General features: G+C 42.6%; 1 protein-coding gene across 1 annotated transcript; it reads right to left on the bottom strand.

Moving 5' to 3' along the window:
- Positions 1-15,886: 15,886 nt before the first annotated feature.
- On the bottom strand, positions 15,887-16,798 carry CYSLTR2 (cysteinyl leukotriene receptor 2). The gene is given in 1 exon segment (XM_008492800.2): positions 15,887-16,798. A coding segment is annotated over 1 exon segment (912 nt).
- Between the last annotated feature and the right edge of the window lie 4,325 nt (positions 16,799-21,123).

Here is a 21,123-nt window from a genome sequence, read left to right as displayed (position 1 = left end):
TGTACAGTGAGAAAAGGCAGTGGCTTATTTCTGCTTCCTTGGGCTATATGCCCTTATTTTTATTAATTTTTTTTTCCCCAAGCAGATCAGCCTTTGAAAAACAAGACCCAGCTGCAGACTGTTAAATTGTTTATCCCAGCTGCAATGGCCATCCAGGCACTGTAAGCCTCTCACCTCTTGGTGGGTAACAAGGGTTCAATCGCAAGTGGCAGGATAGGATATTTCTCCCCATCTTTATATATTTTAGCTATTTTTTACTTGCCCAATGGAAGAGACGCTCTCTTTAATCCTCCCACTTCTTTAAATTCCTAATAATATATAATACAAACAAACTAATATGTACATACTTACATATTATACAGTGCAGATATATAATAATACATAAATACCTCGGCCCATTCTTGCTGACTCTGCCTTTAAAGGATTCTAAGGCATGGTCACAAAGGCAGTTAAATGCAAGACATGTAAATGTAACATGAAAAAATATCTAAGGGCTAAAGGCAGCTCAATCAAAAGTGAGAAAAAATCCACAATGAGATAAAGGCAACTCAATCAAACATGAGATATTTGCTTAAAAATTAATGTGAAACAAACTCAATTAAAAACCATTCAAGAACATTTTCTAAAAGTAACAGTAAACAAATGCAATGAAAATCCACCAAAATACAGTTTTTAAAAGTGCAATTCAGCACTGCAACCTAAACCAAGCTGTGTGGAATACGTTTCATTGAGCTGGCTTTCTCATCATCACTTCTTTGCTGTTACAAATTGTGTGACTTGTGCACTTGGGCTCCTCTGTATATATATATATACACACACAGCTTCTTTGCAAACCTCAGAGCACTGTGACCAGAGCTGCCTCCTCCCCGAGGTTCTGTTCACAGCACTGACCAAGCACAGCCCAGTGATCCATGGACACTTGTCCCCGTGGAGAGTCACCAGTGTAGAAGTGTCTGGCAGCCAGATGGCAGTGGCCACTTGTCCCTTCCCCAAGGAAGATCTGTACTGACATGTCATAGGTACAAATCACCAACTGGGAATTTCTTTGTGATTTAAACATTTAGGTTGGGATTCAGGTCCAGCTTAGATGTTTCTGTCCAGGTGTCCATCCTATCACTTCCAGACATGTGAAGGAGTCACATGGTGCCATCCGAGATGCTCTGTGGTCCCATGACAGATATAACACAACAATTACAGGAAGCCAGGTAGGATATCCTACACCATGTAGGATGACACCAGGCTGACATCACAAATTACTCCACAAGGATGTTTGCATGACTGAAACCCAGTTCCATGTCAATACAGACAGAGGAGCCTGATGTGTCACTGAGTCAGTTTTGTCTGGGCAGTTTCTGCATCCATCATGCTTGGTGTGGTTTGGGATGCCCTTTAGGATCTCAGAACTCACTGTCAAGCATGCACTCCTGTATGGACATTCATTAGAGTTCACTCTGCACCTAGAAAAGCCCAATATATAATCAAGGGTGTATGTTTCTTGCTAAAACCTTGTCTGGTACAGACAAGAGGTGGCCCTCTCAGAAACAAGAGAGGCTGCTGACACAATCCCCAGACCCCCCACAAAAACAAATTATCAGCAGCTTCTCAAGTGTCACTTCATCTGCCAGGTGTAGTATGATCTGGAGCTCCAGTATGATCTGGAGCTTAGTTTACAGCAACTTTTTCAAGTTAAGGATGAAGTAAATTAACAAGTACTGTATTCATAATAGGTGGAGAACTTATCTGGGTGTAAGTATCTGTAGCCAAAAAAAAATGGTAAACTCATTTGGACACCTTTATTTTTATTTTTGTTGATGCCTGGTTTGCTTGGGTTTTTTGACCACACATATATTATTCTCTTGAATTCTTGAGTTTTGGTCCTTGACAGGTGGGCAGATCTCTGTAAACTGAAACCTTCAGAGCTGAAAGAGTGAGGTATATGCTGGCATGTCAGACTCCAACAAGATACCACAAATGAGAAAAAAAAAAAACATTTTGAGCTGTTACTCATGAGACATTTGTTGTGTGTGTGTATGTGTATGCATTACTATGTACATGTGGGGAGCAAGGGGAGGATTTGAGACCTTACCACACTACCTCTATGAAGAGATATCCATTAGTTCTTTACCAAGAAATCACTTTTCCTTGTACTATGGGAAAACGAGATGTTTTATTACAGGAGAAAACACTGAATCTCTTTTTTTTTTTTTTCCATGCACCCACAGATTCCTGTTCCCAGCTCCTGATCCCAGTGCGAAAATCCCACACTCTTCTGTGCCCCTTACTATTCCAGCATGCTGATGGTCTGGTTGGCAGGACAAGTGATTATTCAGCATCTGCTGTAGTTTTTTGTTCTGTGAGGCAGTGAAGCTGCATGTCCCTCAACTCCCTGTCACCATTACAAACCTCCATGGCTTCAATATAAAGACATGTTTCTTAAAATCTTCTCACCTCTTTGTCAAATATGGTCCAAACTGGCTTGCACATTCAGAAGCTAGTGTAGGAAAATGACAGGCTGGTGATATGGTCATTTAACTTTGTTTTATAATGAACCAGGATAATAAAACACAGGACAGGAAGGACTTACAGGGCTGAAACTGGGAAGAAACAGAAGTGCTGGAGGCTATAGTCAAACTGTTTCCAAGGAGACTGCTGGGAGAGTCCCATTGATAAATCTGCTGGCTCCTTTGCTTGGGGTGGATCTGAAAGTTCATGGGATGGAGCTACCAGCTGCAGCAGGTACTCAGATACTTCCTTCATCCTTCTCCATCATTTGCTTAGAAGGTTCAAATACTAAATTTTCTTCCACAGGAAGTTCCAGCCTGGGAATGTTTACAAGTGTCCTCAAGATCCTTTGACTACAAGCAGGTAACTGGAGTGACCTATGAGCAGCTCAGGGTGATTCATTCACCTACATTTCCAAGCATGTGCTTCTTGCACCTCCCTCTTCCAGAGCTGTAGTCTGTGGGTATTGAGATTCGTCTGTGATAACCAATAATTAATTGTCTCATACATTTAATCTGCATATTTTCCTTGCAGAGTTTCTTTCCATACGGATGAAAATACCAGAAAAAAATGACCCCGAAAGTGACTTTAACAGCCCATTTCTCCTCCCCATTCATTTAATTTTAGGTGACAATTCTTTATTCACCTGGGTGCTTTCCCAGCTATTGGACAATTTAAAATTCCATTGCTAATAAGTTGAAAAATGTGTCTTGTCTCTCCAGAAACACATCAGCAGCTTTCACGTTGGCTCAGCCTGGCAATGGCTAAGGCAGCTAGCCCTGACTTTCCTGCAGGCAAGGTCACAGGCAGTAAATCCATGGATTTGATCCTAGCAATTGGGTCTCACTTGCCTGTGCAGCCCCTTTCCCTTGGGCCTGACTCTCATGCTCAGTTCAGTTCTGCTGCAGTTGTTTTGGAAGCCCTGAGATAGCAATGAACAGATCCCAGAAGGATCTCACCTGTGGACACATCCCAGCTTCCTGGGGATTTCCAACCAGTCAAACTCCCCTTTTTGACTCTGCAGTTTTTGTGGGCAAAGTCTTGGGGACTCTGCATCTTCATCCTGCTGGAAACAGAAAATCAATTTCTTCATATATATACATATATATATATATATATATGAAGTAAAAGAAGGCCATGTCAGGCTAATGGATTATCATATAAGTAGGAGGTCCTTAGCGTCATGTAAATAGCAGACCACCCCTGCTGAATGACTGATTTTGCTCCACTTCCATGTAAGGCAGAGCTATATCCATACACAATGAGACAGAGCTCCTCAGAAATGAAGCCCAGGCATAAAAATCCAACATCTCTCAGCCTGTGGTTGCTGGGAAGGCTCCTTGGTCCAACAGCAAGGTCTCTGGTCCCACAGCCTTTGGGGAGTTTATCTTTTTAGAAAACCAAAAGGGAAACCTGTTGGGCTCTTCAGGATCCCCACAGCACCCTCACCCAGATATTTTGAGTCCAAACCCCATAGCACCTGAGAGTTACAGATCAAACTGCCAGGGTTAGCTCTGAGTGCTTTTCTTGGATAATATCATATCCCACCTTCCAGCTTCTATGAAGGACCATTTTTACAGGGGATTCCTGGCTTGAGTTCCTGTCAGATAGTACAGGACATGAAATCATCCAGACAGATAAGTTCACTGGGAACTTATCTGGAAGGATTTTCTGAAAGAAGCAGCTTACAAAACCAAGATAGTACATGCTGATGTTCTGTCCCAGGAGACAGTGATACTCATCCTTGATAGTCATCCTGAAAGACCCACCTTCTGGAAATGTGCCATGAGTTTTGACTCCTTTCTGTGAATTTCAATTATTTTTATCTTTCTGAGTGCACCGATGTTTCCGAGCCTTGTGCTGTGCAAGAACTCTGATTGTCAGCCACCACCTCTCCTCTTGTCCTTTCTCTGGAGTGCTGGTGACTGAGATGTACAGAGCTCAGACCTCCACTCTCATATGTCACTGTGTATCAGCATCATCCCAGCATCATGGAATTGCTCTAACATAGTGGGAGCTGCAAGAGCAGGGCAGAACCTCTTGACAGGACTGACGTATATTTTTAATTGTTTAAGAGCATCACTTCAACAGTTTTAAATCTATCAGTGCTGGCACAGCACCATATTTGTCCTCAAATTTCAGAGGGATCTTTCTGCATTCTAATGTGTAGTTGGAGTGTACACAATTTGCAGGTGCAATATTTTTAGCAAGAAGATAAATTTCTTTTGTATCAGTTCAGGAAGGTGAAAGTTTATCATTTAAAGAGCTTGGTGATGTAATCTGTGCCTAGGGATTTACTTCTATGAGCTCACTCTGTCAGCTGCTATGTGATAGCTGCATTTTAAAAACTTGCATTTCCTTACTGAAAAATCATATTTAGAATCTCCAGAGTGCATGCAGTGGTTAGTAGTATGAAGCCTAGTTAAATGTCTAAGTGATAGAGCAGGATTTGCTTCATTTTTATTCACAATTCTGCAAGGCTGCTCACATTTTGTATTCAGTTCCACTTGTAGAAATCTGAAGCAGTCATTGACCTCTGAGAAGCTATACTGAGTTTATACATTGGTGTGAAAAGGCAAAATTATTCAGCTTCTCAGGGCCATACTTGCAGCTGAAATCCTCTGAACACTGAGGTTTGCTCACTGCCCATGCAGATTTGAGTGTGGCTATTCCTGTTACAGCTGCTGTTTGTACATTGCAGTTGTGCTGCACAGCACTTGATGTATTTTATTTATTGGATGAGTTGAAATGCTACAAGTTTAAATGAGTCAAGGTCACACAACAGAAATAGCAGAAAGTTTGCTTGGTGCAGAATAGCAATGGGGATAGCCCAAAGTAGGCTGCCAGTGCACTAGGGCAGCTTCATCTCTCCTTACTTTAGGCATCTCCATTGTAATCAGGACCTCAGTCAAAACCTTCCCCAGATGTCACCAGCTATACATCTATACCAGTAAAGAGAACAGTCCAGGGCTCTTATTTCATTTTGAGACCAAGTGGTGCAACATGCCTCATGTCCAGCTGCTTGAATGCTCTTTCTTCCCCAGGTCCACATGGCTGCGTCCAAACTGGCCCCTGGCCTCTGCAATTCCCTTCACTTCTCAGGCATCCAAGATTGTTGACATGGGCCAAAATTTTCTGGGGAGCAGCAGTCTGGCAGTAGGAATGGTTACGTCCTGGTGCTCAGCCTGTGCCCAACACTCTTCTGTTTACCACAGCAGACACAGTGGGAAAGTTTAAAGCCTATTTTCCTTTATTCCTGCATTCCCTGAAGGAATCCTTCAGCTCAAGGAAGAGAAAAACAGAATTAGTTTGGCTCAGGGAATCCCTGCCCCCAAATTGGGTGACTCTTTGTATCTCCAACAAGGAAGGTTAGGTTAATTTTTGTCCCATCCCCAGCCACAAGGGTGGAATCTCTACTCCTAGCTACCTAACTCCACCTGTGAAAGGAGATGCTTCTTAACATTCTTTTCAACCTTCTTTCCAGATATTACTCATTTGTCTTATTGTGTCATATGTAGCAAACAGCCTTGGGAAAATACTCAGCCAGGCTCAGGGATGCGGATTCATCAAATTCTGAACAGCCCGTAGGTCTAAATGAAGCATCTTCCCAAGAACTAATATTTGAGCAAAACCTTTAGACTAGTGTCTCAGGTTTTATTGCCCTCTCTGCCTAACACATAATACTTTCCTATCATGTAAGTGTAAGTGCTAAGGTGTATTGGGTTTGTGTAGTAGCCATACTGAGACTGACATTTGCTCAGCTCCCCACTCAGCTGCTCTAACTGCAGCACACTTCTTCCTCTCTGCCACTGAATGACTTTCCTTCCTGGACTTCAACGGTAAGATTTTCTTTCCATCTCCCTTTTCATCTCTCTTTTGCCCCTTTTCTTTTGCTCATATTTTCTGAGCAAAAATATGTTCTCCTTTTTCTTTCTAGTTCCCACTTCCACATGGGTGTATGCTTTCCTTCCCTTTGCTCACCTTTTTCCTTCCTTGGGCCTGTGCTCCAAATCAGCTTTTCTGTGAATGGAGAAACTACAAGTTTAAATGATGCCAGAAGTTAACACCAAAAAACAATCATAAAAATTGCCCTAAGAAAGGGGAACAACTTTCAGTATTAAGATCTTACTGACCAAGATAATAATGTTAGCCAGAGTCTGCCTTACCAATTCCTCTACCTTCCTGTCCTGGGACAAACCATGGTGCTCAAGCTCTGGCATCCATTTCTCAGAAATGTGAGAAAACTAAAGGTAACTGTCTCATGGGAAAGGTTCAGGCCTGGTGTCACAAGCCAGTTCATCCTATGATAAGTTATTGCTCAAAAAAATGTATGGTTTTGTTTTCTTTCCCAGCTCCCTTTCTCCTCACCACTGCTTTTTCCTGCCTTGCATGTTCTTTCTCTTTTCTTCAGATGTCCCCTCTGCTTGTCTCCCTTCACATTGTTTCTTTTGTGCTTATGTTGGTACAGCAAATGGGAAAGTCCTCCCTCCATCATGTTGATCATGCTGGTATTCCCAGAAAGCTTCTCCCTGGCTACTGTTTTATAGACCTATCCTTGCTTAAACCCATTTCAGACTCCTTAAGTTGGTGTGATGAAGTTCCCATGCTCTGATGTGCAATAAAAAACTTTCATTATCTCTCTCAGTCTGTGGAGTAGACTGACCAGCTCTTGGCTGGTACTGCTACCTAAGAAGAAGGAAAAGAGATGTAGGTAGATGAGGCCAATAAATAACTATCAGTCATTTACCCTTTTCTAGTGGAGGGCTACAGCAAATAGTGCTGCAGGACTGATCTGGAAGCTGGAGGGAGCTTTGTACTGTGAGTCTGCCAGAATCAGACCTAAAACTCACCCCTTTTTACCTTGTTATTGACAAGCCTATCACCAAAAGTGAGCACACGATAGAGAATTTAAAGCAAAATTTAAAATTTTAAACGTCCTGGATGGTGTCAAATGGTGGAAATCGGGAGCAATTTCAGTAGTGTGAAACATAAGACCACAAACTCTTTGAGTGTCTGCACATTGCTAGATAAAAGACAGTCAAGCCAAGCCCAGAAGCTGACTATCTGCTATTCTGCAAGGCTGTTGTTTCACTCCCAACTCTATTTTGGAGGGCTTCAGCTGGTTCCTTCTCTTCTACATGGCAGCATGGGTGTGATCTGGTGCAGGCTGCTTGGCCTCATTTTCATCCAGCAGCATTGGCATTGCCATAAAGACTCACAACAAAGAGCAGATGCGTGATCCTCCTCTGGTGAAAAAAAATGAAACTGGGGGTGGATAGAAGTATACTAGCTGGTCATGAGGCAAATATGAGCCCCAGGAGCACCATGGAATAATGAAAAAAACCAGTGTTGTTTGGAGATAGCAGTTCAGCAATTTATCCTTCATCCCAGGAAAGGCACCAAAATGTGCCAGTGCTGACGGTTATTTCACTTCAGCTGAAGCAGCTTGTACTGTCCTGAACATGCATGTCCAGGAAGATGGACTCATCTTCAGATGGGTGTGGAGGAAGGAGACCAGGATGATCAAGTGACTGTAGACACAGTGCCAACAGTAAATGGCATGTTTAACCTGTCAAAAATTAAATATATCTGGCACATAACCTTCAGAAAAACAACTATGCAGAGCAAAAGAGAGTGTGAATGCATGAACAAAGCATCCATGACTGCAGAAAACTGGCGAATTGTTTGTTGCCATCAAAGCATCACCTGGGAATGGAGTGTAAAAAATGCTTTTCTATAATAGTCAAACTGATTTTCAGGTACCTCTGAACGATTTGTGTACATGGGCATATGGTGGTGTTGTTGCTAGCAACAGAGCAGCACTATTTTCCAGATCTCTTCCAATGCTGTGTCCCTGGGGTATTCGTGAGTGAGAACTGAGAGATTTTTAGATGACATTTGTTTTGCTCAAGTGTAGCAACCTACAAGATAAAAAAAAAAAAAAAAGACTGAGCTGATCACTCTGAGCTGTCATTAAAGTCAACAGGGGCAACTCATACATCCCCTGCATGAGGGTGGAACAAGCAAACGCTGGGAAATGCCCATCTCCTTCTGCTGATTATTCTGGGAACCAACAGGGACATCTGACACTGCATCCCACAGCCGGTATCTGATCATCCCACGTCCTTTGCAGGGCACAGTCAGAGCTAAGAGCTGTTCTGTCTTTCGTGGGCTGGTTTAGACAAGGTCTCTGCAAAGAAAGTGTCACCAAAGTCATTCATCTGCAATCCCCACTGCTCTGTGGTACCACAAGTTAAGGTCTGCCTGCTGGCTGACCTGACCAGAAGCAGCAGAAAGAGAGGTTGCCTTGCAGGGCTTCCGGAAGAAATTCTCCGGACTGAATCCCAACAGAGATCGTGCCGCTGGTTTTCTGCTGCTCAGCTTGTTAGGAAAACACCAGGAACCATAAGTGTTGGAAATAGAGATAACTCCTGAGCCTCTGCCTTGCAGGATGACTCCCAGAGCAGGTCAGGACATCTTGACTGACACTAATGCTGACCTCAGGTCTGTCCCTTGCAGCTGGGGTTTGTTCAGGAAACCTGAACCAGCCGATAGCCCCGGGGAGGCTGAGCTGGCCAAGTGGCCACTGCAGAGGGGTTGGCCACTACCAGTGTCACTGCAGGCAGCCACTGGTTGGCAGCAAACCTGCCAGAGGGTGGGAGGAAGGAAGGGTGACCTTCACAAGGACTGAGCAAAACCAAGCTGGAGGGAGAGAGACAATTTGAAGCAGTTCTTGCAACAGGGGACTGAGTTGTTTGCTTACATCTCAAATCTGGGGAAATTTATTTCTGTTTTATTATGACCTATGTTTTATGGGAAGAAATGACATTGTGTTTAATTTGCTGGTGTGTTTTCATAAAATATACTGGGGCTTTCTTCACAGCCTTCCTGCTTGGGACACATGCCTCCAGATGAAGATATCCAAGGTGAATCTCCTGCCCTGGAGTTTCATGCCTCACCGTAGACAAAAGTACTTGTGATGCTTTAAATGCACATCCTCACTGTGTGGCCTCTATACTTCTCTGCACTTTGCACTCTTATGTTTCCACCTCAGGGTGACTTATGAGATGGAAATCTCTGCTTTTCAAGGTGGTGTCTTGCTGATGGCCACACAGTCCTGATTCATACTTTGGACTTTGTCCCCACACAACTACCATGCAATTTTCCTGTAGAACGCTGCATAGTACAGAAATATTGAGGTCCAAATAATCTAGTTTTTATCTGACTCAGTCAAGATATTTATCTGGCCACACCAGGACACATATATTTAAGCTTCCTAAGTTACAGTCTTCATCTGCTTCTTCTCCCCCTACTCGGAGTTATTTTTACCTGTCTCCTCCTATATAAATTAACATAATTATTAACATCATTTTCTGTGTTGCTTGCCTGTGGGCATTTAACTAAATATCCTGCTTGGATTTGGAAAATATATCACCAGTGCAGTTTGCATCTTATTTTACATTTTTCCACATTTGCTAGAGGCAGCTGGGCAATCCCCCGTGTATGAGCAAAAGTCCCCAGAGCAGCAGAACAATCTGACTGTGTTCTGTTCCCACCTCTGCTTATGGCACATCTTTTGTGAAACAATAAAATTTGATTGCTTCTTATATATTTGTGTATGGGAAGAAGATATAATACTGTCTTCTACTGGAGGAAGATTATATTGGCCTTCAAATCAATTTCGATTTCTCATGAGTCTTCAATATAATTTTATTTCATCTTTATTTTTGGGTATTACATTTTCATCGCTTCATTCTACTTTAAAAATTGGAATTCTCCCGATGCCTTCTACAATGATAAATTAGTTGTAATTGGGAACATTGCTCTTGATGGGAGAGAGTGGTTTTAGGCTAAAAGTCCTAAATATTTTAAACAGGATCTCATTGCTTTCTTCAATGTGTTGTTGAAGGATTTGAGTTTTTGCTACATCTCTTTCTTTTCCTCATGTAAATGGAAGTGCTCAGGAACCCAGAAGGTTTGCAGCACTCTCCAAAGGAACTTGGGCAGAATTTTTCAAAATCAGCCCTGATGATGTTACACTCGTGTTTACTCACACTGATAGTGGATGCATTGACTGCAGATGTTTGCATTTTGGAAGGGGACAATGCCCACATTTGGAAACAAGGCATTATGACAGCTTTCTGCTGAACCTCCCCTGTAGCACATTTAATCTGATTGACAGCAGATTTGATATATTGTTTTTTTTAACATACTACGGCGCCTTAGAAGGATCTATGCATTCCACTGGTTCTGCACACCAGAGAGCAAAAGACATTGTTTTACCATACTAGCATCAGGCCAAAAATCTGTTCCTAATTTCACAGCTGTCAGTAGAGATTTTTAAAATCTTTTCCGCATGGTTTTCAAGTGTGTGAAAAATAGACAGCTTGTCAACTTTAAAAAGGCAGCAGTCAGTTTGTCAAAGGTTTTGCCTCTTACCTCAGGCCAAAGTGAAGAAACTGGAAGGAGAAATTATCTTGTAATCAGGATGTTAAGCAAAAATTAGCAAGATGTAGAACAAGAGGTTTTGAGGTAGGTTTTTGTATTGTTCCCCAGTGAGGAACAGGTTTCACCAGAGGAGGTATCAACTTTGGTACAGCTCAAAGAGTCTGAAGTTTCACCTTCTTTTACTTCAGCTCTGCATAGCAATGTGGTGGTGGAGTAGGGATGGTTGTCTGGTCCTGAGTGTGTTCTTTTTTAAAATTCACTTACACAAGGGTTCTACATGACATTAGTTTTGAGAAGTTTAGCACCAGTTACCAAATGTGTAGATATTGACTTAATGAATTAGGATCTTTGATCATGTATGCAAACAATTTAAAATAAATATTTGACCATGCATGTGCCTGCATATGTTTGTGTATATATATATATACGTATGTACATACATGCACACATTTTTTTCAGTGCAGTATGACTGAAAATTCTTAACCCTGTTACTTATTATGGTGAAGTTATTTTGACTTTCTGCTGCTACCTTTAATTAATGAATGCCAGATATAAAATCCAAGATTTATAAATGTGTACTGAGAAATTAGGATTCAGGACTCTGAACACTCCAAAGGCAAGAATATTATAGCACCATGTGATGGTGATGATAATGCCCATTACAAGTCAGAAAATAATATCTTGAAATGTATTAAGTATAAAACATGAAGCTGTCATGGCTTGGAATTCTTGGCTGTCAGGCTCAGTCCAAGCCACTGGGGCATACTCCTCTGAGGCTCCTTCCTGTTAGAATAGTTCAAACTAGATAAATTTCTGAAAATGGAGCTGTTGTCATGACTATCTATTGCTTGTCTATTGTATTTTGCTGCTTTTGTGAGAAAATCTCTGGCATTTTTCTCCTGCCTGTTAGCTTCTTTTCACCCTGTGACCCTTGTGCCCTATGAAATGCATGGCTGGGTTTGCCTTAAAGTCAGTATCATGCTTAGCTTAAAATTTTCCCTCTGATTCCCCATGCACTGGGCTGTAAGAGAGGTAAGAGAGATGTCATGCACCTGTTTGGGTGGAGAGGAGGACAAGGAAAGTGGGCATCAGGATATACTCAGCTCCCCAAACTGCCCAGAGAGTGCAGAAATGACTGCCATCCCTGCTCCTTGTCTCTCACCACAGTCAGTGAGAATTAAAATAAAAATGTCATGCTCCCCTGCCTGCTGCAACACCACTCCTATATTTGCAACACCATCAGGCAAAAATAGCCACATGAGGGCCTGAACCAGAGCTAAATAGCAAATGTGAAAAGTCGGATTTCCTTGTGCTGAGGGTCAAGTTGTTCAGGCTGCAGTGAGATAAATTTAAAAAAAACTCTCTGTGTCTCTGGTGTAGTTTTGGACTGTAAAATTACCTTTGCCTAGAAATACCAGGCATGACCGAAAAACATACACATGAAGCTAGAACATTTGCTGCCACTTAGGGATGGCACTTACAGACTTTTTTTCCTGCTCTTATGTCTCCTTCAAGCTCAAAAAAAGCTGTTTCTAGACACAGCTATTGTTAGGGGGTTTTTTCTCCTGGAAAACTGAGGAAACATCAAAATACTTTTGAAGAGGTCCATTGTCCCTTGAGGGACCTAGAAACATTTCTAGTAACTCAACTGTAAAGAGCTTTAATTTTCAGAAAAAAATATGGTGTCTTTTTTTATTTTTTTAACTACATTTTTTACTACGTTACTTCCACGCTGAACTACACTACTCTTCATCGCCCTGAGTGCAAAGATGCCAAATGGATTGCTACGGATGCCAAATGGAGAAATGTCAGTAAATGGGCATGTGGCACATTATGCAAGTGATGATCCCTATATATAGGTGAGGATCCCTAACAAGGATGGCCTTGAATCCTTTGCAAGTAAACAATAATTTTACAATATCTATATTAAAAACTTAATCCGCACCCTAAATTTTGACAAATATACCCCACTATTTTGCTGATGAATTCAAGGAGGCAGAAGGATGCTCTCACACCTCCAAAGATGTTCCTCTCTTGTGAATTGATAGCCCACTTAGAGAAACTCAATATCTGTTTCTTGGTCTTTCTCCCTCTGCACTCTGAGAAGGTTCCTTGTTAGCTGTCCAATCAATAAAAACCACATCTCAGCAACTAGTAAATCTAGTTTATTAAACCATATTTGACAGTTAATTCAATTGCTAACAAAGCTGTTGCATGGTCAATACCCCCAAAAAAGTGACCTTGTGAGATACATATATCCTCTAGACACAAAATTATCTAATAATAGAGTGTATTGGATGGATACAGACAAAAACAGGTCAGTGAGATTAGATTGTGGCTAACATTTCCCATTCCCTTGTAGTATTTAAGCTGTCCATCATCTCATCACAAGCTCCAAGAACAAGTCCGTGTTCAGGTCTAGTCCTGGTAGGGAAAAACCATGGACTAAGAGTTTGCTCACTTCTTTCCAATTATTTGTCCACTACCTCTCTGCACTGGCCATTATCTCAATCCCGCTCACTTTGCAGATCAGTTGTAATATTCCATTTTCCTTTCATAGCAAGGGCTAAGCACTGTAGGAGTTTACATGGCATCATTAGGTCAGCTCTCAGGTATGCCAGTGAATTACTGGAACAAGGATTTGGAGCATAAACTTTCAGGAAGACTCATGATTAAACTCTGTGCTTAATATCAAAGACAACACAAAGTGATCAAAATAGATTGACTCTGCAACTGACCATAGCTCTTACACAGCCAAAAAAAAAGTGACTTTTCCAGTGACTTGCTGAGTACTTTTCCACCTGACCAGCAATTATTTGTTTTCTGCATATTTCCAGCAGAGCTGAAAATAGCTGTAGTTATTTTTGTTTAGCAGCAATAATGTTCAGTTTATACAGTGCTTCCTCCAGAAAAGTTCAGAGCATTAAGAAAGCATCTTCACTGACATAAACCTTCCTTTGGGTGGTTTTCACACAGAGAGAAGACTTTCAGCATTTTTGTTAGCTTTTATATGGGACAGGCAGCTTTCCTGGAAAATATGAACAATTTTCTTTTTATTATAAAATGAGGCAACTAAAACCAAAATTTAAATGTGGTCAAACTGAGTTCGGACCCTATATTCACTTAACTGCAAGCAGTCTGATTTTTAGGAAACTTATTTAATAGAATATTCAGAGACTTAGAAATGCAGGCAGACATTTGGTGAGATTTTCCAAAGTACACATAGGTTTAGCTCCCCATTGCTTTCTAAAATAACCCTCCTCCTCCTCCTCTTCTGCCACCTGTCTTTGTGTTCCTGGACTAGTGCTTACCCATCACATTGGTGTGTGTTTGATGTCAGGGAGTTGAAAACAACTGGAAATTAATACCCTGGAAAAAAAAAAAAAAAGACCAGTTTTCTCCTTGGAGCAGGTAGGATTTGAGGGAGAAGTGATGTGTTTGGCAGCAGTTCACTGTAAGACTGGTTTACCTGCATGAAGGAAACCACTCCCTACCTACCCGTTTGGAAAAAAATAATTTTAAAAGTTTCCCTCTGGATCCCTGCAGTTCATAGAATCATAGGATTTTTTTGTTGGTGTTGGAAAAGACATTTAGGGACATCAAGGCCAACTGTTAGCCCAGCAAGTTGCCCAGTCTACCACTAAACCATGATGGTGATTTCACTGCTTCCCTGGGCAGGCTTTTCCAGTGCTCAACCACTCTTTCAGTAAAGAAATTTTCCCTAATACCCAACTTAAGCCTCCCCTAGCACAACTTGAGGCTGTTTCCCCTTGTCCTTTCACTTCTTGCTTGGGAGAAGAGACCTTGCTACAACCTCCTTTCAGGTCTCGTCTTCTCTTCTCTTCTCTTCTCTTCTCTTCTCTTCTCTTCTCTTCTCTTCTCTTCTCTTCTCTTCTCTTCTCTTCTCTTCTCTTCTCTTCTCTTCTCATCATCTTATCTATCTTATCTTATCTTATCTTATCTTATCTTATCTTTCTCTTCTTTCTCCTCTCCTCTCCTCTCCTCTCCTCTCCTCTCCTCTCCTCTCCTCTCCTCTCCTCTCCTCTCCTCTCCTCTCCTCTCCTCTCCTCTCCTCTCCTCTCCTCTCCTCTCCTCTCCTCTCTCCTCTCCTCTCCTCTCTCCTCTCCTCTCCTCTCCTCTTCCTCTTCTCCAGGTTTAACAACCCCATCTCTCTCACCCTGTGTTCATACAAGAGATGCTTCAACTCCCTCATCATCTTCATGACTCTCTTCTGGACTTACTCCAACAGGCCTGTGTCCTTCTTGTGTTGGGGCTGCAGGACTGGACACAGTGTGGCTTGTGGGGTCTCACAAGAGCAGAGTAGAGGGGTAGAATCACCCCCTGTGACTTGCTGGCCACACTCCTTTTGATGCAGCCCTGCATATGGTTGGCTTTCTGGGCTGCAAGTGCACATTGCTGTCTCATGTTGAGCTTTTCCTCAACGAACACCCCAAGGCCTTTCCCTCAGGGTGTTCTTAATCCATTCTCCACCCAGGCTGTATCTGTGCTTGATATGATCCAAGTGACCTTGCACTTGGCCTTATTGAACTTCATGAAATGGGCCCACTTCTCAAGCTGGTGACAGTCCCTCTGGATGTCACCCCTTCCCTCCAGCATGTCAACCATACCACACAGCTTGGTGTCATCAGAGGAAAATCCCTTTCAATCACTTCTCCTGGGGAGGGTGAACACTACAGTTATATCTACACTGTTATGTAGAAGAGGACCAGGGATCACATGTGGGCACCTGACCTCTGATCATCCTGCCTCAGTTTTGGTAATCCCCAATGAGCTGTCTCCCAGACACTTTTTCTCTGGCTGTGTCTGGCACCACACAGTCTCTGCCACTGAACAAAACAGACCCAGTACAGATGTCCCACTGGGACAGTACATGCAGCACCTTGCACCTCTGCATCAGTTACCTGTGGTACAGCCTTCAGATGCTCGCGTTGAAAATTTCAGCAGTAAAGTAGTAGAAGACAGGATCAAGGCAGCTGTTGGTGGCAGCAAGGCAGAACGCAGCCACCAGTGCTTTGTGCAAGGGTAGGTTGGCCTGGCTGCAGCTGCCATGCATCAGGTGGGTGGTTTGGAGTCCATGATAGGGCAGGAAACAGATGAGGAAGAGGATGAGAGAGATGATGATTGTTGGCAGTGCCTTCTTGTGACAGGCTGCCTCCTTGTGCTGCAGAGTCATGGACCTGAGCAGTGCTTTGATTGCAAAAATGTAACAGACTATAAGTATGCAAAATGGCAGAATGAGACCAATGACAAGAATAAAGCTGTTCATCATGAGGAGCTTGGATTTTCTGGAAGGGTGGAGGTCCAAGCACTTGGCTTGGCTTCTGTACCCAGTGACTCCTTTGCTTAACAGAGGGCTGGAGGCTGCCAGCACCAAGATCCATATGGCAGCACACAAAATCCTGCCACGCTTCATGGTTATTTTCCAGTGTTTGAATGGGTAGGCAATGGCTATGAAACAAACCATGCTGAGCACACTGAGGAAATAAATGCTTCAGTACATGTTCATATACAGAGTGTAAATCATAATCCTGCAGATGATATCACCAAATATCCAATCTGATCCCAACAGTAAATATGTGGCCCCAAAAGACAAAGTACTTACAAACATGAGATCTGAAACAGCCAAGTTCTACATGTAAATGTTTGCTGAGGTCTTCCTCTTTGAAGGCTGGAAGAAAACATAAATGGAGAGGCCATTTCCAACAGTACCCTGGAAGAAGATGAAGAGATACATGATGGGATAAATTACTTGCTTGAAGCTGTCAATCATACAGTTGAAGGAGTGGTTGGTGAAGCTGTTGTTTAATGCCATGTTGGAAATATTCATGATCCTCCTGCCGAAGTAAAAAAAAGTGGTGTGGCTACAGGCCAGGCAGGGAGTTCAGATCTTCAGGGCTGTTTCACTGAGGGCAGAAATTTCAAGATACAGAAGGCAGTGGAAAGCAAAGGTTCATTAATGAGTAATCACTTGTGATGTCTCAGTAAGTACACATCCCAAGGCATAAGGCCTTCTCTAATCAGTTTCTGTATTACAGCATCTGGTTGTTGTCTAATCTGTCAAAGTGCTGCCTTTAAAGATGAGTACTATGTGAATGTTTTAATGGCAATTCTCTGGTATTCTCCATCCAAAACAAGCCAGCTTGCTGTCAGCCAGTTTGCAGCAGAGAGGTTCTGAGCCCCCAGTTACCTGCCACAGAAACACCAAAATCTGATCAGAGAAGAAATCACTGTGCACTTGTGATGCTGCATTTCAAATTAGGATTTCAAGACAAAAGATCTGAATTTACCTTCTGGAATCAGTCATATTTTTCTGCTAAGTTATTGGCAGCATGCCACTGAACTTTCCTGAGCAATACCAGAGGTCTAATGATATAAATCAAAATGTATACATTTGGACATTAAGGATGTTTTGACCTTCAGCACATAAATACTTCACTAGTTCTGCATGATTCCTTTTTCAACTCCCTTCTCCTAACGTTGTATTTCTTCTTTTCTGTAAGTTTTTGATGGCTTTTATGTCTCTTTTTGTGGGGTTTTTGCCTCATTTACCACTTTCTCAATGTTTTTGATGCTCAACTGCTGTGCATTAGGCAGGCATCTACATGCACTGCAGCTTTCAGGGCAGCCCACATTTGCAGCCCTAATGAAAAAGGCTTGTGAAAAAATGGGCTGTGTTCACAGAGAGTGACATTTTTCCTCCTATGAGGCTATAATTCAATCAAATCAAAACGACTCATCACTAAAACACTATAAATCATACATTTTTTTTCGTTTTAGAGTCTGTTTCCTTGCTGAACCCCTGATTTCTTCTCTCAGTTGACCTGCAGCTGGTAGTATTCTGAAATGAAGCTTTCAGAGTTGTTGCTTGTTTAGCAGTGGGAGCAATTTCCTCTCTGCATCTGCCAACACATTCTAGAGATCGAGCATGGAAAAATTTAACCTAAAACCAAGAACTACATGGAGTTTCTAGATGCATGAAAAAGAAGCTTTTCATTTTGCCCAGTGATAAGGGGATGATGGTACATGACTATGTCATATCTCTTATTCTGGACCTCACCAACTTCACAATCTGAAATTAATTGATTCACAGAGGTGGAGTCTCCTTAGGGGGGAAATTGGGCCCTAGATTGGGTGCCCTGAGCTCCCAGTCACCCAGTGCAGCATTCCCAGTGTGCTGTAAATGGGAGATAATTTGTGAACTCAAGACATGGTGTGGAAGCCTGAGCTATGTTCTTAATACCAGATGTTCCCAAGCAGTCACCTTCTATCCATCTCCACTGTGATGAGGGGCGTGAGAAGCTCAGTCCCTGGGCTCTGGGCTGGGCTCCATGAAGCAGGATTTATCCTCCCTGTCATGAGATGGAAACCTGGTGGTTTGAGGTCTCCCTGCAGAGCCTGCAATTATTCCTCTAGAAAATAAAAATAATACCTATTGAGCTTAGGAATGCTAAAGTGGGCACACTGGATACTGGGGCTCAGCAAAGCCCCAGGGTCAGTTAACTCTTGGTCCTAAAAGAAATAATCTCATTTGAGACCCTCTTTCCTGATGGAGGGGAGAGACACGGTATGCTTCCTAAGAACAGTTCTTTTGCAATTAGAGGAGTTCTGAATGATTTTGCTTTCTGGACAAAGTGACCGTTTGACTTAAAAGTTTTCTATGTGGGACCAAGGACCAACTTTCCTCCTGATTGCATCCCATTTTGCAAGGAAACATTGCAGCCCAAGGTACTGCAAAGGGAAGATCCCTTTTGGCTCTGTTTTGCTATGGCCCAAGCAGCCCTGCATTTAGAAACCCCAAACTCAGGAAAATATCAGAAAAGGGATCTGTTGAAGCTTTCCTGTTGTCTGTGAAACCTGTGCATTAGAGGAGTCAACTGAGGATGAAGAAGTTGAAGCATGGATAAATTCAAAGCCTTGCTGAGCACTACAAGTGATAGCTTGTGGCCTCTTGCCATCTACTGAAGGATGGGTTTAGGGCAATGAAAATTCAATTGATGAAAAGCCCTTGGGTTCCTGTACCCTGTGGAGAGCACTACAAGCACAGAGGCTGAACCACTTTGCATGACCTCTTCATATAAAGGCTATCTAGCTAAAGACTGCCATTAAAGCTATTTTGTGCTCCTCATTTCTCCTTCCAGCTAAAGGCCTTAGTTTAGGAAACTGATATACATGTGTAACAGAAAACTCAGTATCCTTGTATCCGGCAAGAAAGCCAGTACTCAGACTCCTCTCCAAATTATCTGAATAAAACTTCCAAGCTATTATGGGATGTCTAAGAGAAAGAGGCTGAGAGTTGTTAACCACCATGGTGTCTGCCCTAAGCCTTATCTTAGTATCACTTGGGTATGGTTTACAGTAAAGACAGAACAGAAAGACATTCCTTGCCAAAGGTGAATCTAACATCCTTAAAAAATGGATGGGTATGCCAGACAGGGGGGGAACTGATAGAGCAAAAGGAAGGGAAGGTTTGTTTAATTGCATGAGATATTAAATTAATAGAAGTGCCCCAAAATGATAAGATTTTAAGCTTGGGATACAGGTAGCAGTCTAGCAGCAGAGTAGGGGCTGCCCAATGTGAGACATGTATGTCTGCCTGCCCAGGGCAGGTTTTGTGCATGTGTGTGCAGGGCAAAGGGCTGGGGACAGGGAGGGATAGGGATGGCTGTCTGGAGGCAAGAGTGGCTCAGATCTGCCTGGGGAGCAGATCTCATGGGATGTCTGTGCAGATCTCCCAGGGGTGCACAAGAGAGGCTGTTGGTGGCTGTGATTGTTGTGGGCACCAGGGATGAAGGTGGGATATTCAGGACTCAGCTATGAAGCAAGAGGGAAGCTCAGGTCAGTGTTCCAGTGCATAGATGAGTCAGTAGAGAAGAGAAACTTAGGTATTTAAGGAACTGATGGATCTTTTGGGTGATGTGATACAGACCTGGGAGACTGCACCATTACCCTGAGCGGAACCAGGCTGCTGGAGCTCCAGAACAAGAGGTTTGCAGAGGAGTATTTAATTAGAAGCAACTGGGGAGATGACGAGCATGGGAGAGCAAGTGGGCTGGACTGATGGGACCTGAGAGGGCAGTGAACTGGCACTGTCTGTCTCTGAGAAGGCCAGAAGGGAAATAAAGCTCAACTGCAATAACCAGGGAAGGCAAATCCAATCACTTTATGCAACCAGCTTTATGGTAGTGATAAGTGTAGGATGCCCAGGTGGAGGAGTGGCACTATGCATGAAGGAATCTATATTCTATATCCTTGCAACAGAGTAAAAATATCCTGGCTAAAGAGAAGCACTATAGAGTCCTTAAAGGCAGGCATGCCACACTCTAATAATAAAAATATAGTACTAGGAAGGCATTAACAAACTCCTCATCAAGATGAAGATAGTCATCAGAAAATGCTAAGTGTGAGTAGGAAGCTGAAAGCAGATAGCAGCAGCAGGAGCTTCTGGGTGCCTTTATAAAGATGTGATGCTGCAGCAGAACACTGAAAGAAGAAATTATGCTAGAAATAAGGATGCCTGAAATAATTATTCCCCCAAACAAATTGAGATTTCTTTTTCAGTGCTGCACAGGTCCTACTTCAAGCAGGTTTTGGTGGAGGGCACCCTGTACTGACAAGCACAATTGAGTTGGATTTGGCAGTGATGTGAGACAGAGAAGCAGTACCAGCAGAATGAAGTGTACATGGTTTTGGGGACTGTTCAGGAAAACACAGAGAAAATTCAACAAAACCTGTGTTAGAATACTATATTGCAAAAGAAATAGATATTTTAATAAATATTGATCCCTATGTCTATCATTTGATGAGTTAGCAGGACTATTACAGGGAATGGGTCACCATTTAGGAAGGAGAAGGCTTGTCCAAATGAGAAGAACAGGACAGTTGGTACTATGGCAGATCAAATATGGAGAGGAAACTGAGAGCATTAAAAAAAGAAAAAAAGCACAATGTAAAGGATGCCCCAACTGATAGTGAGTTTTGTAAACCCACTGAAAGATGAAAGATTGCTTGGGAATTGACAGGGCTACCTGGTGGGAAAAGCTCTCTTAGGGACCACAAGACCATTGCAGAGAAACTCAGTGAATTCACTTTTCCTTACCAAAGGTGTTGGGGTAATTTCATGCCTGATGCAGCAAACAGGTCAGAGAAGCCAGA

This window comes from Calypte anna, chromosome 1 (assembly GCF_003957555.1).
Source record: "Calypte anna isolate BGI_N300 chromosome 1, bCalAnn1_v1.p, whole genome shotgun sequence".
NCBI lineage: Eukaryota > Metazoa > Chordata > Aves > Apodiformes > Trochilidae > Calypte > Calypte anna.
Note: the sequence above shows the minus strand (reverse complement) of the source record. Positions and strands in the feature narration are given on the sequence as shown.